Source organism: Lynx rufus, unplaced genomic scaffold, assembly GCF_022079265.1.
Source record: "Lynx rufus isolate CCGP_SWC_20201006 ecotype Redwood Valley unplaced genomic scaffold, mLynRuf1.p SCAF_18, whole genome shotgun sequence".
Lineage (NCBI taxonomy): Eukaryota > Metazoa > Chordata > Mammalia > Carnivora > Felidae > Lynx > Lynx rufus.
The window spans coordinates 21,440,766-21,458,106 of record NW_025814832.1 but is presented as its reverse complement, the minus strand read 5'-3'; the positions used below and the strand labels follow the sequence as shown (position 1 = coordinate 21,458,106).

The following is a 17,341-nucleotide window of genomic DNA, read 5'->3' as shown; positions in this document are numbered from 1 at the left end:
TGCTTAATCCTCACCCAACCCTCTCAATATCAGTCTATCCTCCTTTTACTGACGAGGAAATCGCAATTTCAGAGATGTTATAAAAACTGCCTGAAGTCGCACAGCCAAGGAAGTGGTAGAGACAGGAGCCCAGGTCTGCTCAGTTCTCTCTCTCTTCACGAGAGCACGTTCCTTTCTCTAAGTATGGTGGTTTCACCACCATGGTATGTGGCTTCCAAAATTTCTAGTCCTTTTGGTAAGATTTTCCTTCTGGTTGTCTTTTACCTATTTTCCCTGGCATTGATTTTCTTAACTGGCTCAATAGAATGACTTTGCACAATTCCTTTTTTCTGAGTCCTCTAATCTGTGACCAACTCAAGCAAATAGTTGCCATTTTGTGGTCATTGTACCCTGTGCTTCCATGCTTGCTCCCACTCACCTGCACCTCTTTAGCTAGTTGATGAGACAGACACACAAGAGCCTCTTCCAGGGTGGGATTTAAAAGATATTTTTAGAAATGATTTGCAATCCTAAGTCATGGGGATTTGAGCTGCTCTTTCAAAAATGAGGACATGTCCCGCCTCTCTTCTCTATTTATTCTCACTCATGATTTCACCCAGGTTTAAATGCCATCTGGATCCCAATGACTTCCACATTTATATCTTCAGTTCTCTCTCCTGAAATCCAGACTCATATCTAACTGCCCACTCCACACCTCTTCTTGGATGCCCAATAGACATCTCAAGCTTAACACATTAGAAAATTCTGATTCCTTTCCCCACCCACGAATATGCTTCATCTCAGTCTTCCCCATCTCCACTGATGAGAGTGTCCTCCCTTCAGTTGCTCAGGCTAAAAGCCTTACAGTCATCTTGGTTCCTCACTTTCCCTCATATCACAAATCTGATCTATCAAGAAATCTTGTGGTTCTTCCTTCAAAATATACCCAAGCATTTCTCACCACCCCATCCACATTGGCCTGGGATTACTATTGACATTGTCAAGTCACTTGGATTTTGCAAGTTATCTCCCAATGTTGACCTTTGCTCCTCTACTGTCTCCTTCCAATGAAGCGACCAGAGTGATCCTTATCAGCAGATGGTGTCACTGCTCAAAGTCTTAGACTGATTTCTCCTAACAATGGCCTCCAAGAGAAAGAATGATGGGGAAGATTGACCCCCATCTGGAACAAATGTCTATGCCTTCTCTGGTTACTCTGTTTGCCAATGATGGCAGTGCTGCTGTGTCCTTCTGGATGATGCTGATTTCCATTGGTGGTCCCATGCCAAGGCATAGGCAAGAGTTGCAGAGAGCTTAGGATAGAATGAACCTGAACTTTCTTTCTTTTTTTTAATATGAAATTCATTGTCAGATTGATTTCCATACAACACCCAGTGCTCATCCCAACAGGTGCCCTCCTCAATGCCCATCACCTGAACTTTCAATGTGCCCACAAGTTCTGTGGCTAGTTTATGTCCCTTCCAAGTAGAAACAAATGCAAAAAGCGAGGAGAGGACTCTTGACATTGAACCAAAGTTAGAATTAAGAAAAAAACATGCTGATGAGTTTCATGCAATGTGAAAGGATCAGCCTTACAACTAGTTCTAAGACCTCAGAGGTAAGGTTTTTCTCTATCCCTAGAGAGGAAGCATGATGGGAAGATGAGGGCATAGAAAAGTTCTTAGGAGGACCTATGTTTGAATCCTTGCTCCTTCACTATGGAGGACCAGATTACTGTTCAGGGAATGTTCACTCCCTTCCCATCCCCACCTCCATGGGAGGATTCTGAGGTTGGGCTTGGCCATGTCTCTTTCTTTGGCCAGTTAAAACTGGATAGAAGTGACAGTGTGTGAGTTTCAAGCCTACACCATAAGTAACATCACACATTTCTGACCTCCACCATCAGAAGTACTTGCCATGGGTATCTTCCTGAATCCCAGAGAAGTGACAGCCAAGCCACCCAAGCTGCAGCAGGAAATATCAATGCTGCTTGTTGAATGTTTGTTTGTTATGCAGAAGTTGCTGACATACACAATCACTTACTAGATGTATGTTCTTGTCAAATCGTTTCACTTCCTGGGCCTTGGTTTCCTCATATGTACACTGGGATAGCAAATCATACCCACTTTGAAGGTGGGTACTTTGGGAACACTAGGTAAGGTGTTGCATGAAAGCTATTAGCACAGAGCCCGAAATGTTGAAGGTACTCAGTGTCGCTTCCCTACTCCTGATACTCAGCACATTGTGGAGTGGGTACCATGTCTAAGTGAGTGGGGCAAGTTGAAGTTATGCTGGGGTGTCATTTTGAGTAGCAGCAGAAGAATGGGCTGGTTGGGAGAGTGGGTGTGGGTCGGGGTCATGTGTCCCTGGGGAGTGTGGTTGGGTGGCAGTGGGGGAAGGGGTTGATTTCTTTCAATCCTACTTAGAAGTACAGAAGCAGGGTAGCCTGATAGATGTCCCTGATCAGGTGGTGGTGTCTCCACTGGAACTCAGCGGCTGATGCTAGCACGTCTCCAGAGCCTCTGGGGAGGCTTCCAGGCTTGTGTTTCCCACCCACTGCCTGCTTCCTAGTAAATGATTCCTGCTTCAGAACATCCCCCACTTGCTACCAGGCCAACTTTCCACAGGCTGGCTGCGTCAGAGAGTTTAGCGGATGGAAGAGTGCTGGCGCTCTCCTGCTGAGCAAATCAATCCCTTTTGGCCACAGTGTCCTGCACATAGCGGCGTCGAGGTCATTCCCACTGGTAGGGCCATCATTATCCCTGTGGCGCCTGATAAAGGTGCTACTGGGAATGCCTCCATTATTGCCCAGAGTGTAAGAGCACAAATACCTGTGATTATGGGGCCAAAAGCAGTTACCTCTCCCCATGTGGGGTCTCTTTATCTTGCTTTCATTCCCTTTCTCTTCCCTTCGCCGTGACTGATAGATTATGAGGGACAGAAGGAGAAGGGGATGCTGCCACTCTCTTCCATTTGCATTTCTAGGGGTGAGGGCGTTTATGCAAATCAGTCTTCTGCAGAAACTCCTCAGCCTGGCATCAAGACCCTTTGATATCTGGACCCAAATGACCTCTCCTGTCACTCTCTCTGCCCCTGTCACTAACACTGCAGGGGCCACTCATTCCTCTATTAATTCAAGCCTAACCCATGTTTATTGTGGGCGCTGCAATGGACAGCTGATGAAGGCAGAGTTCCTTCCTCTGAACCCTTCACAGCCCTTGTAATGCTCTTCTTGCTTTGGATGTGGCCCTCTGTGCTTGGAATGTCCTCCCTCCTTCCCTCTTTTTCCTTTCTGCCATCCCCCCTCCTTCCTTCCTTCCCTCCCTCTTCCTCTTTTTCCTCCCTTGCTTCCTTCCTTCTTCCCTCTTTTCTTCTCTCCCCTCCCCCCCCCTTTTCCACACCTCTCTTTCTCCAGCAAAGTTATTCATTGATTCAGTCCTTATTTTAAAGGCACCTGCGTTGTGCACCCTTGCCATGTATTCTGGGCAGTTTTTCCATGATCCCAAAGAGTTCTCTCCAGTTTTTTTTTTTTTTTTGCATTATGTTTGTTACATAAATCTCTATAATGCACTACCGTATGTCTGTCTCCCGACCTAGAGTGAGGACCCTGTGGACAGAAAACACGTCCTGTTGATCTATCTTGTGGCACCTAGGATCCACTCAGTAAATATTTGTGGAGTGAGTGAACAACTGAATGAAGGTCTTGGGTTTTCACATTGTGATCCACTTCAGCTATTGTCAAAGTCGTCCTTCTCAATCCCCACGGAGCTGATGGGGCGGCAGTCAGCAGGGATGCCTCATTCAAAACAGATGAAGCTGAAGTTTCCCTTACCCACAAAAGGGCCATCTGTCATTGGTCCCGACAAGATCTGTCCCCCTGGCTCTCCAGCCCCTTGTTTGCACAAGGATTGGTACCAGTTCCTGAGGAAGGCCACCTTTCTGTAGCTCAGACCCCCGTGGAGGGTTTCATTTTCGACAGCAGCCACATCACTTAATATTAATCAGACCTGTGCTGGGGGTGGGTTGGGGGAGGAAAGTCCCACTAATGAGTGACTCTGCAGCTAGCAATCTGTTAGATTATGTGTTGGGGCTTAATGTGTGATTTCATGGCTTTTCACGGTCTCTAAACTGCAAATTCAAGATTATTTGAAAACATTTTACTTAATTTTCATGCTTTTTTAATCAAAAAAAGTTAAAAGACTAATAATATTTTATGGGCAGTTATAAAATGTGCTCTTTGCACACAAAATAGAAACGCCTTCCTTAGATGAGTAACTTGAGTGTATACTGAGAGAGGACTCCATAGGGGCTCTGGTGAGGAAGGGCGGGTAGGTTTTGGAGACAACTCATTCTTCCAGGTGATGTCCATCTAGGGGGACTGTGATTCTCCAAGTTCATTCGTCACCCCCACTGCCCCACACCCCAACCTTTTCATATGGAAGTGACTTGGCAGTGAGCACTTGTGGGGAGGGCTGGTGTCTGGCCATTTTTATACTTCGGGAGACTTGCCTGGTGTCTGTCATGGGCAGGTGTGTGGAAAATGTTTTCTGAATGCGTGAATAAATGAATGAGGGAAGGGTTCTCCATACTCTCCTTCCAGCAGTCCACGGAGACCCGAAAGCATTCACTCTGTCTTTCCCCCATCACCACTGGAAGCAGAAACAGCAGACAGAGCTGAGCTCCTGGCTTGGCGAAAGGGTGCTCCGCAAGGATGTGGGTATAAGAATGTTTGCATTTTGCTTTTTACTTCGGTGAAGTCATGATCTACCTATTGCTTAATTCAAAATCCCAGACCCAGAAGGACCCTAGAAACCTGAAGTTGAACTTCTTCACTTTATAGATGAAGGAACAGAGTTAACATGAAGAGGCTCCTTGCTTAAGGACAAAGTCAGGACCTGAATCCCACTTTTCTGCTCCTTCCTAATTCATTTAAAAAATAGTTTTTCCTGTCCTACTTCTTTCATCTCGAGGTGTGAGGTATAACTTTTCCTAGACCCTGCAACTTCTGGGATTGCTCTGGGAGACACAATAGTTCCCTTTTCCTTCTTCCCCTTTCAACTTTGCAATGTTCTTTCTTTTCTGCTTAAGGATCCTGGGGAGAAAAACATTCTAGAAACCTGAAGGCATGGAAATGGACAGAGTCCTCTAGAGCAGGAGATCACACATAGCAATGAAGAAAGATGCCACCCTGCCTTGGCCTGAAAAGGGACTCAGTGACAGAGAGAGGGAGATGGGACTCAGTGACAGAGAGAGGGAGATGTGGTCCAGCTCTGGAAATGTTGAGGTGGGATCCAAACTACCTGGTGAATGCTTTTTCAATCACATAACTGGCAGAGCCCCAAATGTGGCCAGCTGACATGGTGGAGTTTGTGAGCTAGTGGAGTCCCCCAGCTCATTACCAATCCATGGGATAACGATGACCATCATCATAATAATCATTATCGCCTTAGACAGGCGTGGATGACAAAGACACCCCGGGGACGTCCTTTTGAAATGAGCTGCTTCTTAGCCAACCCTGACTCTCCAGAGTGACTTTCTAGAGAATTAAAGGATCATGAAGCTGAAAGAGGCCCTCTGAGATCATCAGTTCTGGCTTTCTGCCTTCAGACAGGACTAACCTTTATAGAATAGTTGCTGTATAGGAAATTGAACCAAACTTACTTTTATATGTTATTCTTGTGATAGTATCTCTGTTGAGCATTCGATTAAGAAATGGGTTTGATGAATCAGAAACCTAGGAGAGAAAAGAAAATATTAATGACTGGGCAGTACTATCCCAGGATGAACACTGCCTCCATGCATTCACTTATTCATTCATATTTACTGAGTGCCTACCATGTGCCAAACACCGTGGTGGCTGGAAATTCAGACATTAAATACACAGACTATGCTTTCAAGAAATCCCAGTCTAGAGAAAGAAGACAGGTGAGTAAATGAATGGTTATAATAGAATGTAAAGAGTGCTATGATAGAATCACAGGTGTGATGATATTAGAGGAAGTTCGCTTACCTGGGGCATCTGGGGAGCTAAGGAATGAGATGAGTCTTGAAGGATGGGTGGAAGTTACAAGGTGCTTTGCTGGTAGAGTGTGCAAAAGGAGGGAAGGGTAAGGAAAAAAATTACATACAGAGAATATGTGCATACGGACATGAGGGAGTGAGAACTAGTTATACTTAGGCAAGTACTTCCGGGGGAAAGATGAAAGGTGAGGCTAGAGAGGTAGGTAGGCAGGGGTTAGCTCATATCAGGCTTTGAATGTCATGTGAGGACATTTTAAGCTTTATTCTGTAGGGATGAGGAACCATCAAAGAGTTTTAAGTAGAGGGTAGGGAATGACATTTCAGGAAAGGGACAGTTAATCTAAGTAGACAGAGAGAAAGAGTACCCAGAAGAGAGGTATTAAAAAAAAAACTCTCTAAGACTATAGAACCTTATATCACTGCTTATTATCACAAGAATAAAATATACCATAAGCCATGCCATTCAGTGAACCAATCATCCATCCACGCGTCCATCCATCCACCCACCCATCCATCCATCCATGCATCTATCCATGCGCCCATACATCCAATCGATATTTACCAAGTGCTTATTACAAGCCAAACACTGTACTAGATGTTCAGGGATCAGTTCTCATTTTGTACCCATGCCCTCAGGTCTCCAAATTCCTTCTTTGGGAGAACAAGGCAAGCTTCGAGGGTCTTAAGCCAGAGGACCACCATTTGGAGACTGTGATGTGCCCTCAAATAGCTGTGCACACTGTTTTATTTACCATCTCCCTTCTACTCAGTCTTTTCCAAAGTATGAGGATCCATCTAGTCATTTCTCTCCTACTTCTCTCAGTTCTGCAATTTATGCCTCAGCTGCTAATTGGATGCTGTGACACATCAGCATTTTAGATTTGATTTATTCTGAGGGCGGGAAAAATTGTAGCAGATGATGATTATTATTATTAGATAAGCAACAGGTAATTTTTAGTTTGGAGAAAGCACAGACTGTTTATTTTCCCTCCATCTGTCTCTCCTTTCCCACACAGTTTCCTGGGTGTGTTGTGGTGAGACAAACGCACACTGGTGGGGGGCTTGGTGAGTGACAATGCTCAGTGGAGTTTTTCAAAGCCACCCCCAAATGGAGAGAAGTCCCAAAGCAAACACTGCTGCTCCTCAGAAGCTTTTGTGGCAAATTTAGCTTCTCCTTTGACATCCTGTTTGGCCATTTAAAACATAGCTTGAAGCCACCTGTTTGTGCCAATTCATATGAAAAGAGAGACAAAAAGATACTGCCAAGGCAGGTAAGGAATCTGCTGTCCCCCTTAAGTGGGTGCCTTGGGCTCCTGGTACCCGGTGAGTCTGGACCGCGCTAACGTTGGGACTAGACCCTTTTGAAAAGCTGATTAAAAATAACTGAAAAATTTCCAAAGTGCACACAGATGATTTGTGGGCTCTAGTGTGTTCGCGGCGTGGGAGGGAGGATAAAGTATGTACTGGGTATAAGTGAGCTTAAGTGGGAAGTTAATGGTGTGTGATTGAGCAGTAATCACAGCCAAACCTCAGCTCCCTGTGGTCATGGGAAGGATGGGGGATTAGAAGGGGACAGAGATAAATAAAACCCCCAGATAAACAATTCCCTTATTTTAGCCAACAACTCCAACCTTTCAACAACTCAGCTTTCAGCAGGGTGCCATCTCTAGGGATCTGCTTACCTAGAGGTGGGGGCCTCTCATTTTCTATGCCTGCCTACCAGGCAGGGAGCTGGGAAGAAGAGGCAGAAAAATCAGAAGGAGGGAAGGACCACCAGAGCCTGTGTGCCCTTAGTGCTAAGGGCTTAGGTTCATCTCATTTCTAGGCCCGTGCTGAGTACAGGACCCACCTGTGTCCCACACTCAATCAGTGTTTTGGGATGAGTAAATGACAAGTCTCAGCTTGGATAACTCACTGTGAAGCATCTGGGAGTTGATTATGTTGGACAAAGATAGAAATGCTGTGGCTTATTTTGTTTGAGGTCTGGCCAGAAAGTGTCAGCTTTGCTCAGGAAAAGACTGGAAGCATCCCTAGGGGCCAAACTGGCCTGAGAAGGTGCAGGGGCTAGTCCTCACCTTTTCACTGACTGCAGGGGCAGAGGCGGAAGTTCCTCCCGCAACCTGCAGGGACGCAGCCAAGACCTGTGTCAGTATTCTTAGTGCACAGTGTGCTCCTGCAAGAGCTGGTGAAACACGCCCATAGTTTGCTGTTGAGGAGGCTGACTTCCTGGAGTATCAATCACCCTGTCAGCTGTAATGTGCCTGAGCTTCCAGGATGACATCTGCTGACTCAGGTGCTTTGAGCAAAGTGAGGCAGTCAAGGGCCAAGGCTGAAGCACCCACCAAAGGACGGGCATTGTTGGGCAGCCCAGGCTGGCTGACATGGAACCCTGGCATCGGGAAAGCCAATGAAGGAGGTGAGCTCCCAGGCATGCATGATGCAATATTGTGACACAGCAATGAGCATGGCCCAGGATGAACACACTAGCTGTTACCAATATCATGACTGAGGCTGGTTGGGGGATATGGGAATTGGCCTTGTGCTTGTGGGTAGCATAGGGATGTGGCGGAGATGTTTATGAATATCATGTTCTGTCTTCTTCATCTCAGTTGCTTTCTCCATGCTCTGTCGCAGAGGCATATAGTGTGAATAAGGTCATAGTATTAAAATCAAGGAAGACCTGGGCTCCATTCCTGGATGGGCTGTTAAGAGCTACATACACTTGGGTGGAAAGCCAAGATTCTCTGAGCCATTTTCCTCATCTGCAAGATAAGGACACTAATGCCTACCCCACAGACTCATTATTTGGGTTAAGTAATAAAATCTCTGTAAAATACACATCTCCATTGCCTGGAATTCAGGAATCTGTGTTCATTATAACAGGGTCTGTGACAGCACCAAGAGGTGTAGGGCAGGGACTGGCAGGATCCGTGCTAGGATCAATTTTCTTTGGGGCATCACATCAGGTACTCAGAAGGCATGGCAGCCTAAAAATATGCTTCCTTGGCCAACAGCCCCTTCCTATATTTGCCGATGACAAGCTACAGGAGTTTGGTGGCCAACATGTCACAAATGCCTCTGCCCAATGTACAGTTTTGCCCAGGCCACAAAAAAGGCCTGACGGGAACCAGGTGAGGGAGAGGAACTCAGGAGGTGGCGTGGGCTCTGGAGAAGGATGACCAGATGGCACAATGTGCCTATTGCAAAGGGTGATGCTTTTGGGGAGGGAATAGTGGGTATAGTGCCTGGGGTACCCCCATGCCTATTGTCCTAAGCAGTGATGATGTCACCACGAGGACTCTGTTAAAAACCCCCCAGTAGCAAATGCTGGATTTCTATTGATCATATCCACCAGATTCCAAGTTCCAACTGGGCACCTCCTCTCACAATCTGGCCAAAACTTTCCAAGGGGCTGACACGGCAACTTCCAACTTTTGGAACTGTCACACATGCCTTTTGTTTTTTTTCTCTCTCTCTCTCTTTCTTTTTCCAATTGGAAAGACATTTCTTCTTTGTCCATTTTCTTTTAAATGTGCATACCTGCTTCACTCCATATCTGTCAAAATGCTCAAGGGGAGTATTTTTTTTTTTTAACAACTTAGAATTTTCACGGCTGGAGATCTGTCGTTGTCGTTGACTGTTAGGGAGGTGTAGAGTCTCCTAAGAATGTCATAAAGTCAGCCATGGTGATCTTTGCTTAATTTCTCCTGGGGATACTTACGAGGGAAAGGGGAGGATGGGAGGTGATGTTCAGAGCACCTTCAGGGAAGCTGGAGGGAGCTGTTCAGGGCAGTGCGGGAGGGGAGGGACATCCCACATTGCCCTTGCATCTCTGTTTCCAAGGGGCAACTGGTGGACAGGAGTGTGATCCTGTGGGCTGTCAGGGAGCCACCCCTCCCTTTCTGTTGCATCCTTTTGAATCTTTTGCATGATGTGGGACCTGAAGCCTGTCCCTGGATCTAGCACCCTTTTTTTTTCTGAGACAAAGGCTGCCTAAATCCTCAGGCCCCTGATGCTATGAAATGGAAGAACCATCATTTTGTTGCATCTTCATGAAAGAGACCTCTTTTTTCATAGATCTCATGGATATAAAAGTCACCACCCTGCAGCTTTTCCTGGGCATGGACATCACCCCTTTTGTTATTTCTAAGATCCAACAGAGACTAAGCTGGTATTCCGACCTGGGGTGGGAATGGCAAGAAAAGAACGAAAGAACGAAAGACACTTACTTTTATAAATATAGAAACTACCACCAATCCATTAGGGCTCTTTGCGGCTTCTGTGACATTTGTGTATAACTCATGGTTATAGTGGATGAGCTGCACCTGGCAGGAGGGAAAAACAGCAGTAAGAACAACAGTCTCACATGAAAAGGTGTGAGGCACAGCATAGCCACCCTACAGAAGGGTTCACCATAAGGTGTATTGTAGAACAATTGTAAAGGCAATCTTGTAATTGAAAGCAATTCAGGGAGGTGTGTGTGTGTGTGTGTGTGTGTGTGTGTGTGTGTGTAATGCATGCACACACACACACACACACACAGAAAAGAACCCATACATATTTGCAAATGTTTTCTGGTAATAATCATGCCTTTAATAAGCTCAGTGCCCATCTGGCTCTGGCTCCAACCCAGGACATTCCCCCTAAAGTGTGTGTAAAGTGAGTTTCCCTTATTAGGAGTAGAACTGCCCTGTAGGGGTGGACGCGCTCTCCCGGCTGCATCCACAGCTGTCACTGGCACTGAGTGAATCTTCCTCATGGCCTTGGGCAAGCAGGGAATGGTTAGGTTCTGAGTTAGCCCAGTGACTCTGAGAGGACAGTGGCCAGCCTATGAAATGCTGAAGTCCTGACAGAGAGAGAGTGATGGCTTGAAGCTCCTGATGCACCAGTCTGCCAAGGTCATCTGACCGTGTGGGACTCAATTCCCTCCTTGCTCAGTGAAAGTCAGCACTCTGCTCGTTGAGCCTTTGTGCCATAGTTAGTGTGGGTAGCACATGGAGTCTTGGATCTTGGCTCCAGGAAACTAGGGTTTCCCTCTTTTACTTAATTTTTCGAAAATTATTTTCTAAGAAATTTTGAAACATAGCACACATACATGTTCAACTAATGCCCCACCAATTTTTAGCCATATGAATAATTTACTCTACCTCACTGAGACTCGATTGCTTCCTCTGAAAAACAGGTGTGATTTTCTCCTTAGAATTCATCTCAGGCTGTGATTTTAAAATAGATTTTTTAAAAAATCATGGAGGTATAATATTTGTAACAAACTAAAAAAAGTTTCCCTCTACCTTTGTGTAATCCTAGCCCAAGCAATATGACTATTAACAGCTTAGCATCTATCCTTCCAGATATATATTTTTTATGCTTATAGATCACACACAGATACACACGTAGGGTTTAAGAAATCATATAGGTCTAAGATCTATAAATTCCTAGGATCATCTAGGATCCTAGAAATTTTCTAGGATTGATAAATTCCTAGAAACACACAACCTACCAACACTGAATCAAGAAGAAATAAAAACCTGAACAGATTAATACAAATAAAGAGAACTGAAGTAGTAATCAATCTCCCACCCCCCAACAAAGAAAAGCCCTGGACCAGATGGCTTTGTGGGTGAATTCCACCAGTCATTCAAAGAAGAACGCATACTGATCCTTTTTAAATTCTTCCAAAAAATTGAAGAGAGAATACTTGCAAACCTGTGAGGCCAGAATCATCCTGATACCAAACAAAGCCAAAAACTTTAAGAAAAGAGAATTATAGGCCAATATCCCTAATGAACACAGAGGCAAAAAACCTCAGTAGAATTCTAGCAAACTGAATTCAATAACACATTGAAAGCATTGTACATCAGGACCAAGTAGGATTTATTCCTGGGATGCAAGGATGGTTTAACATATGTAAATCAATTGGTGTGACCTACCACATTAACAGAATGGAAAATAAAAACCACATGACCATCTCAATAGATTTAGAAAAAGCATCTGGCAAAATTCGCCATCCGTTCACGACAAAAACTCTCAACAAAAGCAGGTATAGAAGGAACTTACCTCCACACAATAAAGGCCATATATGAAAAGCCCATAGCTAACATCATAATCAATAGGGAAAAACTGAAAACTTTTTCTTTAAGATCCATTACAAGGCAATGATACCCAACCTTTCCACTTCTAGTCAACATAGTGCTGAATGTCCTAGGCAGAGCAATTAGATAAGAAAAAGAAATAAAAGGCATCCAAATCAGAAAGAAAGGAGGAAAATTATCTCTCCAGATGAAATAATCATATATGTAGAACACACTGAAGATTCACCCACAACAAAAAACTGTTAGCACTAATAAATGAATTCAGTAAAGTTGCAGGATACACATTCAGTACACAAAAATTGGTGGCATTTCTATACACTAACAATGAAGTATCTGAAAAGGGAATTAATAAAGTCAATCTCATTTACAATAGCAACAAAAAGAATAAAATACAGTTGACCTTGAACAACACAGGTTTGAACTGAGCTGGTCCACTTACATGCAGATTTGTTTTTTTTTTTTTTATAAATACAGTACAATATTGTAAATATTTTTCTCTTCCTTATGATTTTCTTAATAACATTTTATTTTCTCTAGCTTACACAGGTAAGCTTACCTGTTACCTTAACAAAGGTATGTACAAAATATGTGTTACCTGACTTTATGTTATCTGTAAGGCTTTTGGTCAATAGTAGGCCATTAGCAATTAAGTTTGTGTGAAGTCAAAAGTTCACAGGGATTTTTGACTTCATGGGGGTTGGTACCCTTAACCCTCACATTGTTCAAGGCTCAACTGTACTTAAGAATAAGCTTAACCAAAGAAGTGAAAGGGTTGTACACCAAAAACTATAAAGCAGTGATGAAAGAAAATTAAAGAAGACACAGATAAATGAAAAGTCATCCTGTGCACATGGGCTGCAAAAATTAATATTAATATTGTTAATGTTCATACTACTATTCAATTAAGTCCCTATCAAAATTCCAATGGCCTTCTTTACAGAAATAGAACAAACCTTCCTAAAATTAATATGGAACCACGTAAGACTCTGAAATAGTCAAAGCAATCTTGAATAAGAAGAACAAAGCTTCCTGATTCCACAATATACTTCAAAGCTATAATAATTTTATGTCAGTATAGTATTGACATAAAAACATGTATGGACTGGTGGAACAGAATGAAGGGCCCAGAAATAAATCCATACACTTATGGTTAACAGATCTTCAACAAGTATGCTAAGAATACACAATGGGCAAAGGATAGTCTCTTCAGTAAAAGATGTTGGGAAAATTGGATATCCCATGAAGAAGAATGAAATTGGACCCTATCTTACATCATATATCAAAGTTAACTTAAACTAAAGACATAGATAAGACCTGAAACGGTAATATAGTAGAAGAAGACACAGGGAAAAAGCTTCTTGGCAATGAGTTTTTGGTCATGACACCAAAAAGTACAGGCAATAAAAGCAAAAGCAGACAAGCAGGATTGTCTCCAACTAAAAAGCTTCTGCACAGCAAAGGAAACAATCAAACAGTGAAAAGGCAACCAATAGGATGGAGAAAATATTCTCAAACCATATATCTAATGAGGGGTCAATATCCAAACTACATAGGGAACTCATACAACTCATTAGCCAAAAACCAAATAGCCTGGTTAAAAATAGGCAAAGGACTTGAATTGACATTTCTCAAAATAAGACACACAAATGGCCAATAGGTACCTGGAAAGGTGCTCAACAGCAACAGTCATCAGGAAAATGCCAATCAAAACCACAATGAAATATCACTACACACTTGTTAGAATAGCTATGGTCCAAAAGACAAGAGATCACAAGTGTTGGTGAGGATACAGAGAAAAGGGAACCCTTGTAGTCCGTTGATAGGAATGTAAACTGGTATATCACCATCATGGAAAACACTATGGAGGTTCTTCAAAAAGTTAAAAATAGAACTACCATTTGATTCAGCAATACCATTCTGGGTATAGATCCAAAGCAAATCTGGATCTCAAACAGACATCTTCAGTCCTATGTTCATTGCAGCATTATTCACAATATCCAAGATATGGAGATAACCCAAGTTTCTATTGATGAATGAATGGATAAAGTAACTGTATAAAGGAAAATAAGATGGAATATTATTTATCCATAAAAATGAAGGAAATCCTGCCATTTGTGACAACATGGATGAACCAGAAGGACATCATGCTAAGTGAAATAAGGCAGACCCAGAAAGACAAATACTGTCTGATCTCACTTATGTAAAGAATCTAAAATAGTCAAACTCATAGAAACAAAGAATAGCTTGGTGGTTGTCAAGGGATGGGGGAGGGAGGGGAAATGAGAGGTTGGTCAAAGGGTTCAAAGTTTCAGTTATGCAAAATAAATGAGTTCAGGAGCTCTGAGTACAGCCTGGTGATGATAGTTAACAATAGTGCACTGTATACTTGAAATTTGCTAAGAGTACAGTTCTTAAATCTTTATACACGCACGCACAATAGTAACTATGTAGAGGTGATGGATGTGTTACTTAGTTTGTCTGTGGTGATCTTTCCAAAGTATATTCATATATCAAAACATCAAGCTACACACCTTAAACATATACAATTTTTACATTTCAAAGAAAACTCAAAAAGTTGTTAAAAAATGAATAAACCCAGTAACAATGGAATCATTTCTAAGTATGATTGTGGACTTGATTTGTTAAATTTAAAAATAGTTTGTGGCTGTCTTTATAAGCCAGTGTGTACAGAGCTACCTAAGTCTTTACAATAGCTGTACAATTTTCTGTTGCACGAATGCCCCACAACACATTTTACTAGCCTCTTACTAGCTTTCTGGTTGTTTCAATTTTTTCTTCTCTCTGATAAACAATGTCACAGCAAGCTCAGCATATATCTCTCTGTAGTGGTGTTAACATTTTCCACAGGCTGATTTGAGAATCTAGTAAGATAGTGTATGTAAAATGGTTTTGTGCCTCTGAAAAGTTTAAGTGTATTCATTATTACCAATATCCTGTGACACATTAAAAAAAAGGAAGTGAAGTTTCAGAAGCTAAGGAAGTCAATGATAAAAAAAACAAAAAAAAGGAAAAAGGTGCTTTTCTTTGATTTTTGAAAAAACCGGAGTGCCTGGGTGGTTCAGTTGGTTAAGTGTCTGGTTTGTGAGTTTGAATCCCGCATTGGGCTCTGCATTGGCAGTGTGGAGCTGGCTTGGAATTCTCTCTTCCTCTCTCTCTGTCCCTCCCTGGTTCATGCTCTCCCTCTCTCTCAAAATAAATAAATAAACTTAAAAAGATAAACCACCTCTAACACAGTGGTTTGCAACCTTCAGGGTGCATTCAAATCACCTGGGTGCTTTTAATACCCACCTGTGCTTGCTCCCCCAATTCTGATTTAATTGATTTGGGGTGGGGACAGAGCTCCGGGATTTGTTAAATGCTCTCCAGCTAGTGGGCAGCTGAAGTGGAGAACCAGTGCAACATAAGCAATGAGCATCCACATCCCATCAATGCCCAATCGCGTGGATAGAACCTTGGATCTGAGAAAACCCTGAACATCTTGAGTCAGTAGAGCTTTTCATGGAGGGAGCACGGTATTGCTGCTCTTGAAATATCCTACGTGCATATTGCTTTTTCACTTCTTGTGCGTTTTGCCAATGGTGGCAGATGGTCATACAGCAGCTCTTCTGCAATCAGAAAGTCAACCATAGGCAGGGGCTGGCAAGTGTGGTCTGCCAGTTTATCAGGCAGGTTGTTCAGGCCTATGCTTATCATTTGCCTTCCTCCCTCCCACTCACCCACACACACAGCCAGGACTTTCTGCAGGTGGAGAAGTGTTGCCATGTGGAAGAACCAGGAGCTGTGGGGGACCTGCCACACCCCCCTTCAGTGTTGAGTAAGGTTCTTAATGAGAATCAAAACACATCCTGCCATCTGCTAAGATCTTCCCACCAGGTGACCTACAAAGCCACCTGGGGAAGTGCCAGTGCTACAGGGTATGCCTTGAAATTTCAGCGTGTTCTGAGAACCTGGCATTGGAGAGATGGGAAGTGGAAGGCAGTCCAGTGGAGTGGTTCTTCTCTCCAAATTACAAGACTGAAAAATGCAGGAAGAAGTCTCTTGAGCCACGAGGAGGCCCACAGGGTGGCATTCTGTAGGGGCCAGGTACTGTGAGAAAGGGGATGGTAAATATAGGGGTGAGGCTGTGCTCTGCTCTAAGCTTAAGTCAACACATCTGGCATCTTGATCTGATGTCTTGCCTCCTCTTTGTTCCAAGGTAACTTGGCTAGGATTCTGAGATCATGAGCTCTGGTTCCTATTAGGAGTCATTGATGGCCCGCTTCTTATGTTAGGTTGAACCATATGAAATTGACTTTTTGATCTACCAAAATGGTGATTTTACAGAATTAATATAATCTTAAATTTTTTTTTTCAATGTTTATTTATTTTTGGGACAGAGAGAGACAGAGCATGAACGGGGGAGGGGCAGAGAGAGAGGGAGACACAGAATCTGAAACAGGCTCCAGGCTCTGAGCCATCAGCCCAGAGCCCGACGCGGGGCTCGAACTCACAGACCGCGAGATCGTGACCTGGTTGAAGTCGGACGCTTAACCGACTGCGCCACCCAGGCGCCCCAATATAATCTTAAAATAAAGCTATTTTGAATACAGCATATTCCCCCTCCCAAGGCATACAAATCAGATGTTAAAAAGATCCATAGTGCTTTCCTACTCAGTGTGTACTGCAGGGACCAGCAGCTCCATGGCCTCCAGAAGGGAACTTGTTAGAAATGTAGAGTCTTGAGCCCTACTCTAGATCTCCTGCATGAAAATCTGCATTTTAGCAAACCCCCAGTGATTTGAATGCACATGAAACTTGGAGAAACACTGGTTTAGCAGACACTGTTTGTTGGCTGGCAGAGCCCTGTCGTGTCTGGCTGTTCCCTGCTCTTCTGGTTCATTTAGACTGGGTTGAGGGGTATGTGAATTATGTATGTGAGGAGGTGGGCTGAGTCCAGATCATAGAAGGCCCAGAAGATGACCTATGGAAGGGTTCTGAGCAGAGGGTAAGATAATCAGCATGGGCTGTAAGAAGGCAGATTAAAGCAGGGAGAGCCTGGAGGGAGGGAGGGCATACTTTCAGGAGGCAGCTATTTCAGGCAGACAGTGTTCCGTAGGAGCCTCAGAATGTGTATGTGTTTGGGATGAGTGGGAACTCCCAAGCCTCAGAACTGTCAGGAGCCCCCAGAAGACCCTACGAGGCAGCTTGGCAGTGGCCAGGCTTCCTGTTTCCACTTGTCAGGACACAAT

General features: G+C 43.6%; 1 protein-coding gene across 1 annotated transcript in view; it reads right to left on the bottom strand.

Annotated features, from left to right (window-relative positions):
• CA10 (carbonic anhydrase 10) overlaps positions 1 to 17,341 on the bottom strand; it is a 453,082-nt gene that overhangs the window by 13,167 nt on the left and 422,574 nt on the right. Inside the window, exons 5-6 of the mRNA XM_047080971.1 lie at positions 10,230 to 10,325; positions 5,641 to 5,713 (exon numbers count right to left, since the gene is read on the bottom strand). Of these exons, the coding sequence (XP_046936927.1) occupies positions 5,641 to 5,713; positions 10,230 to 10,325 (169 nt within the window). The remainder of the gene's footprint in view (positions 1 to 5,640; positions 5,714 to 10,229; positions 10,326 to 17,341) is intronic.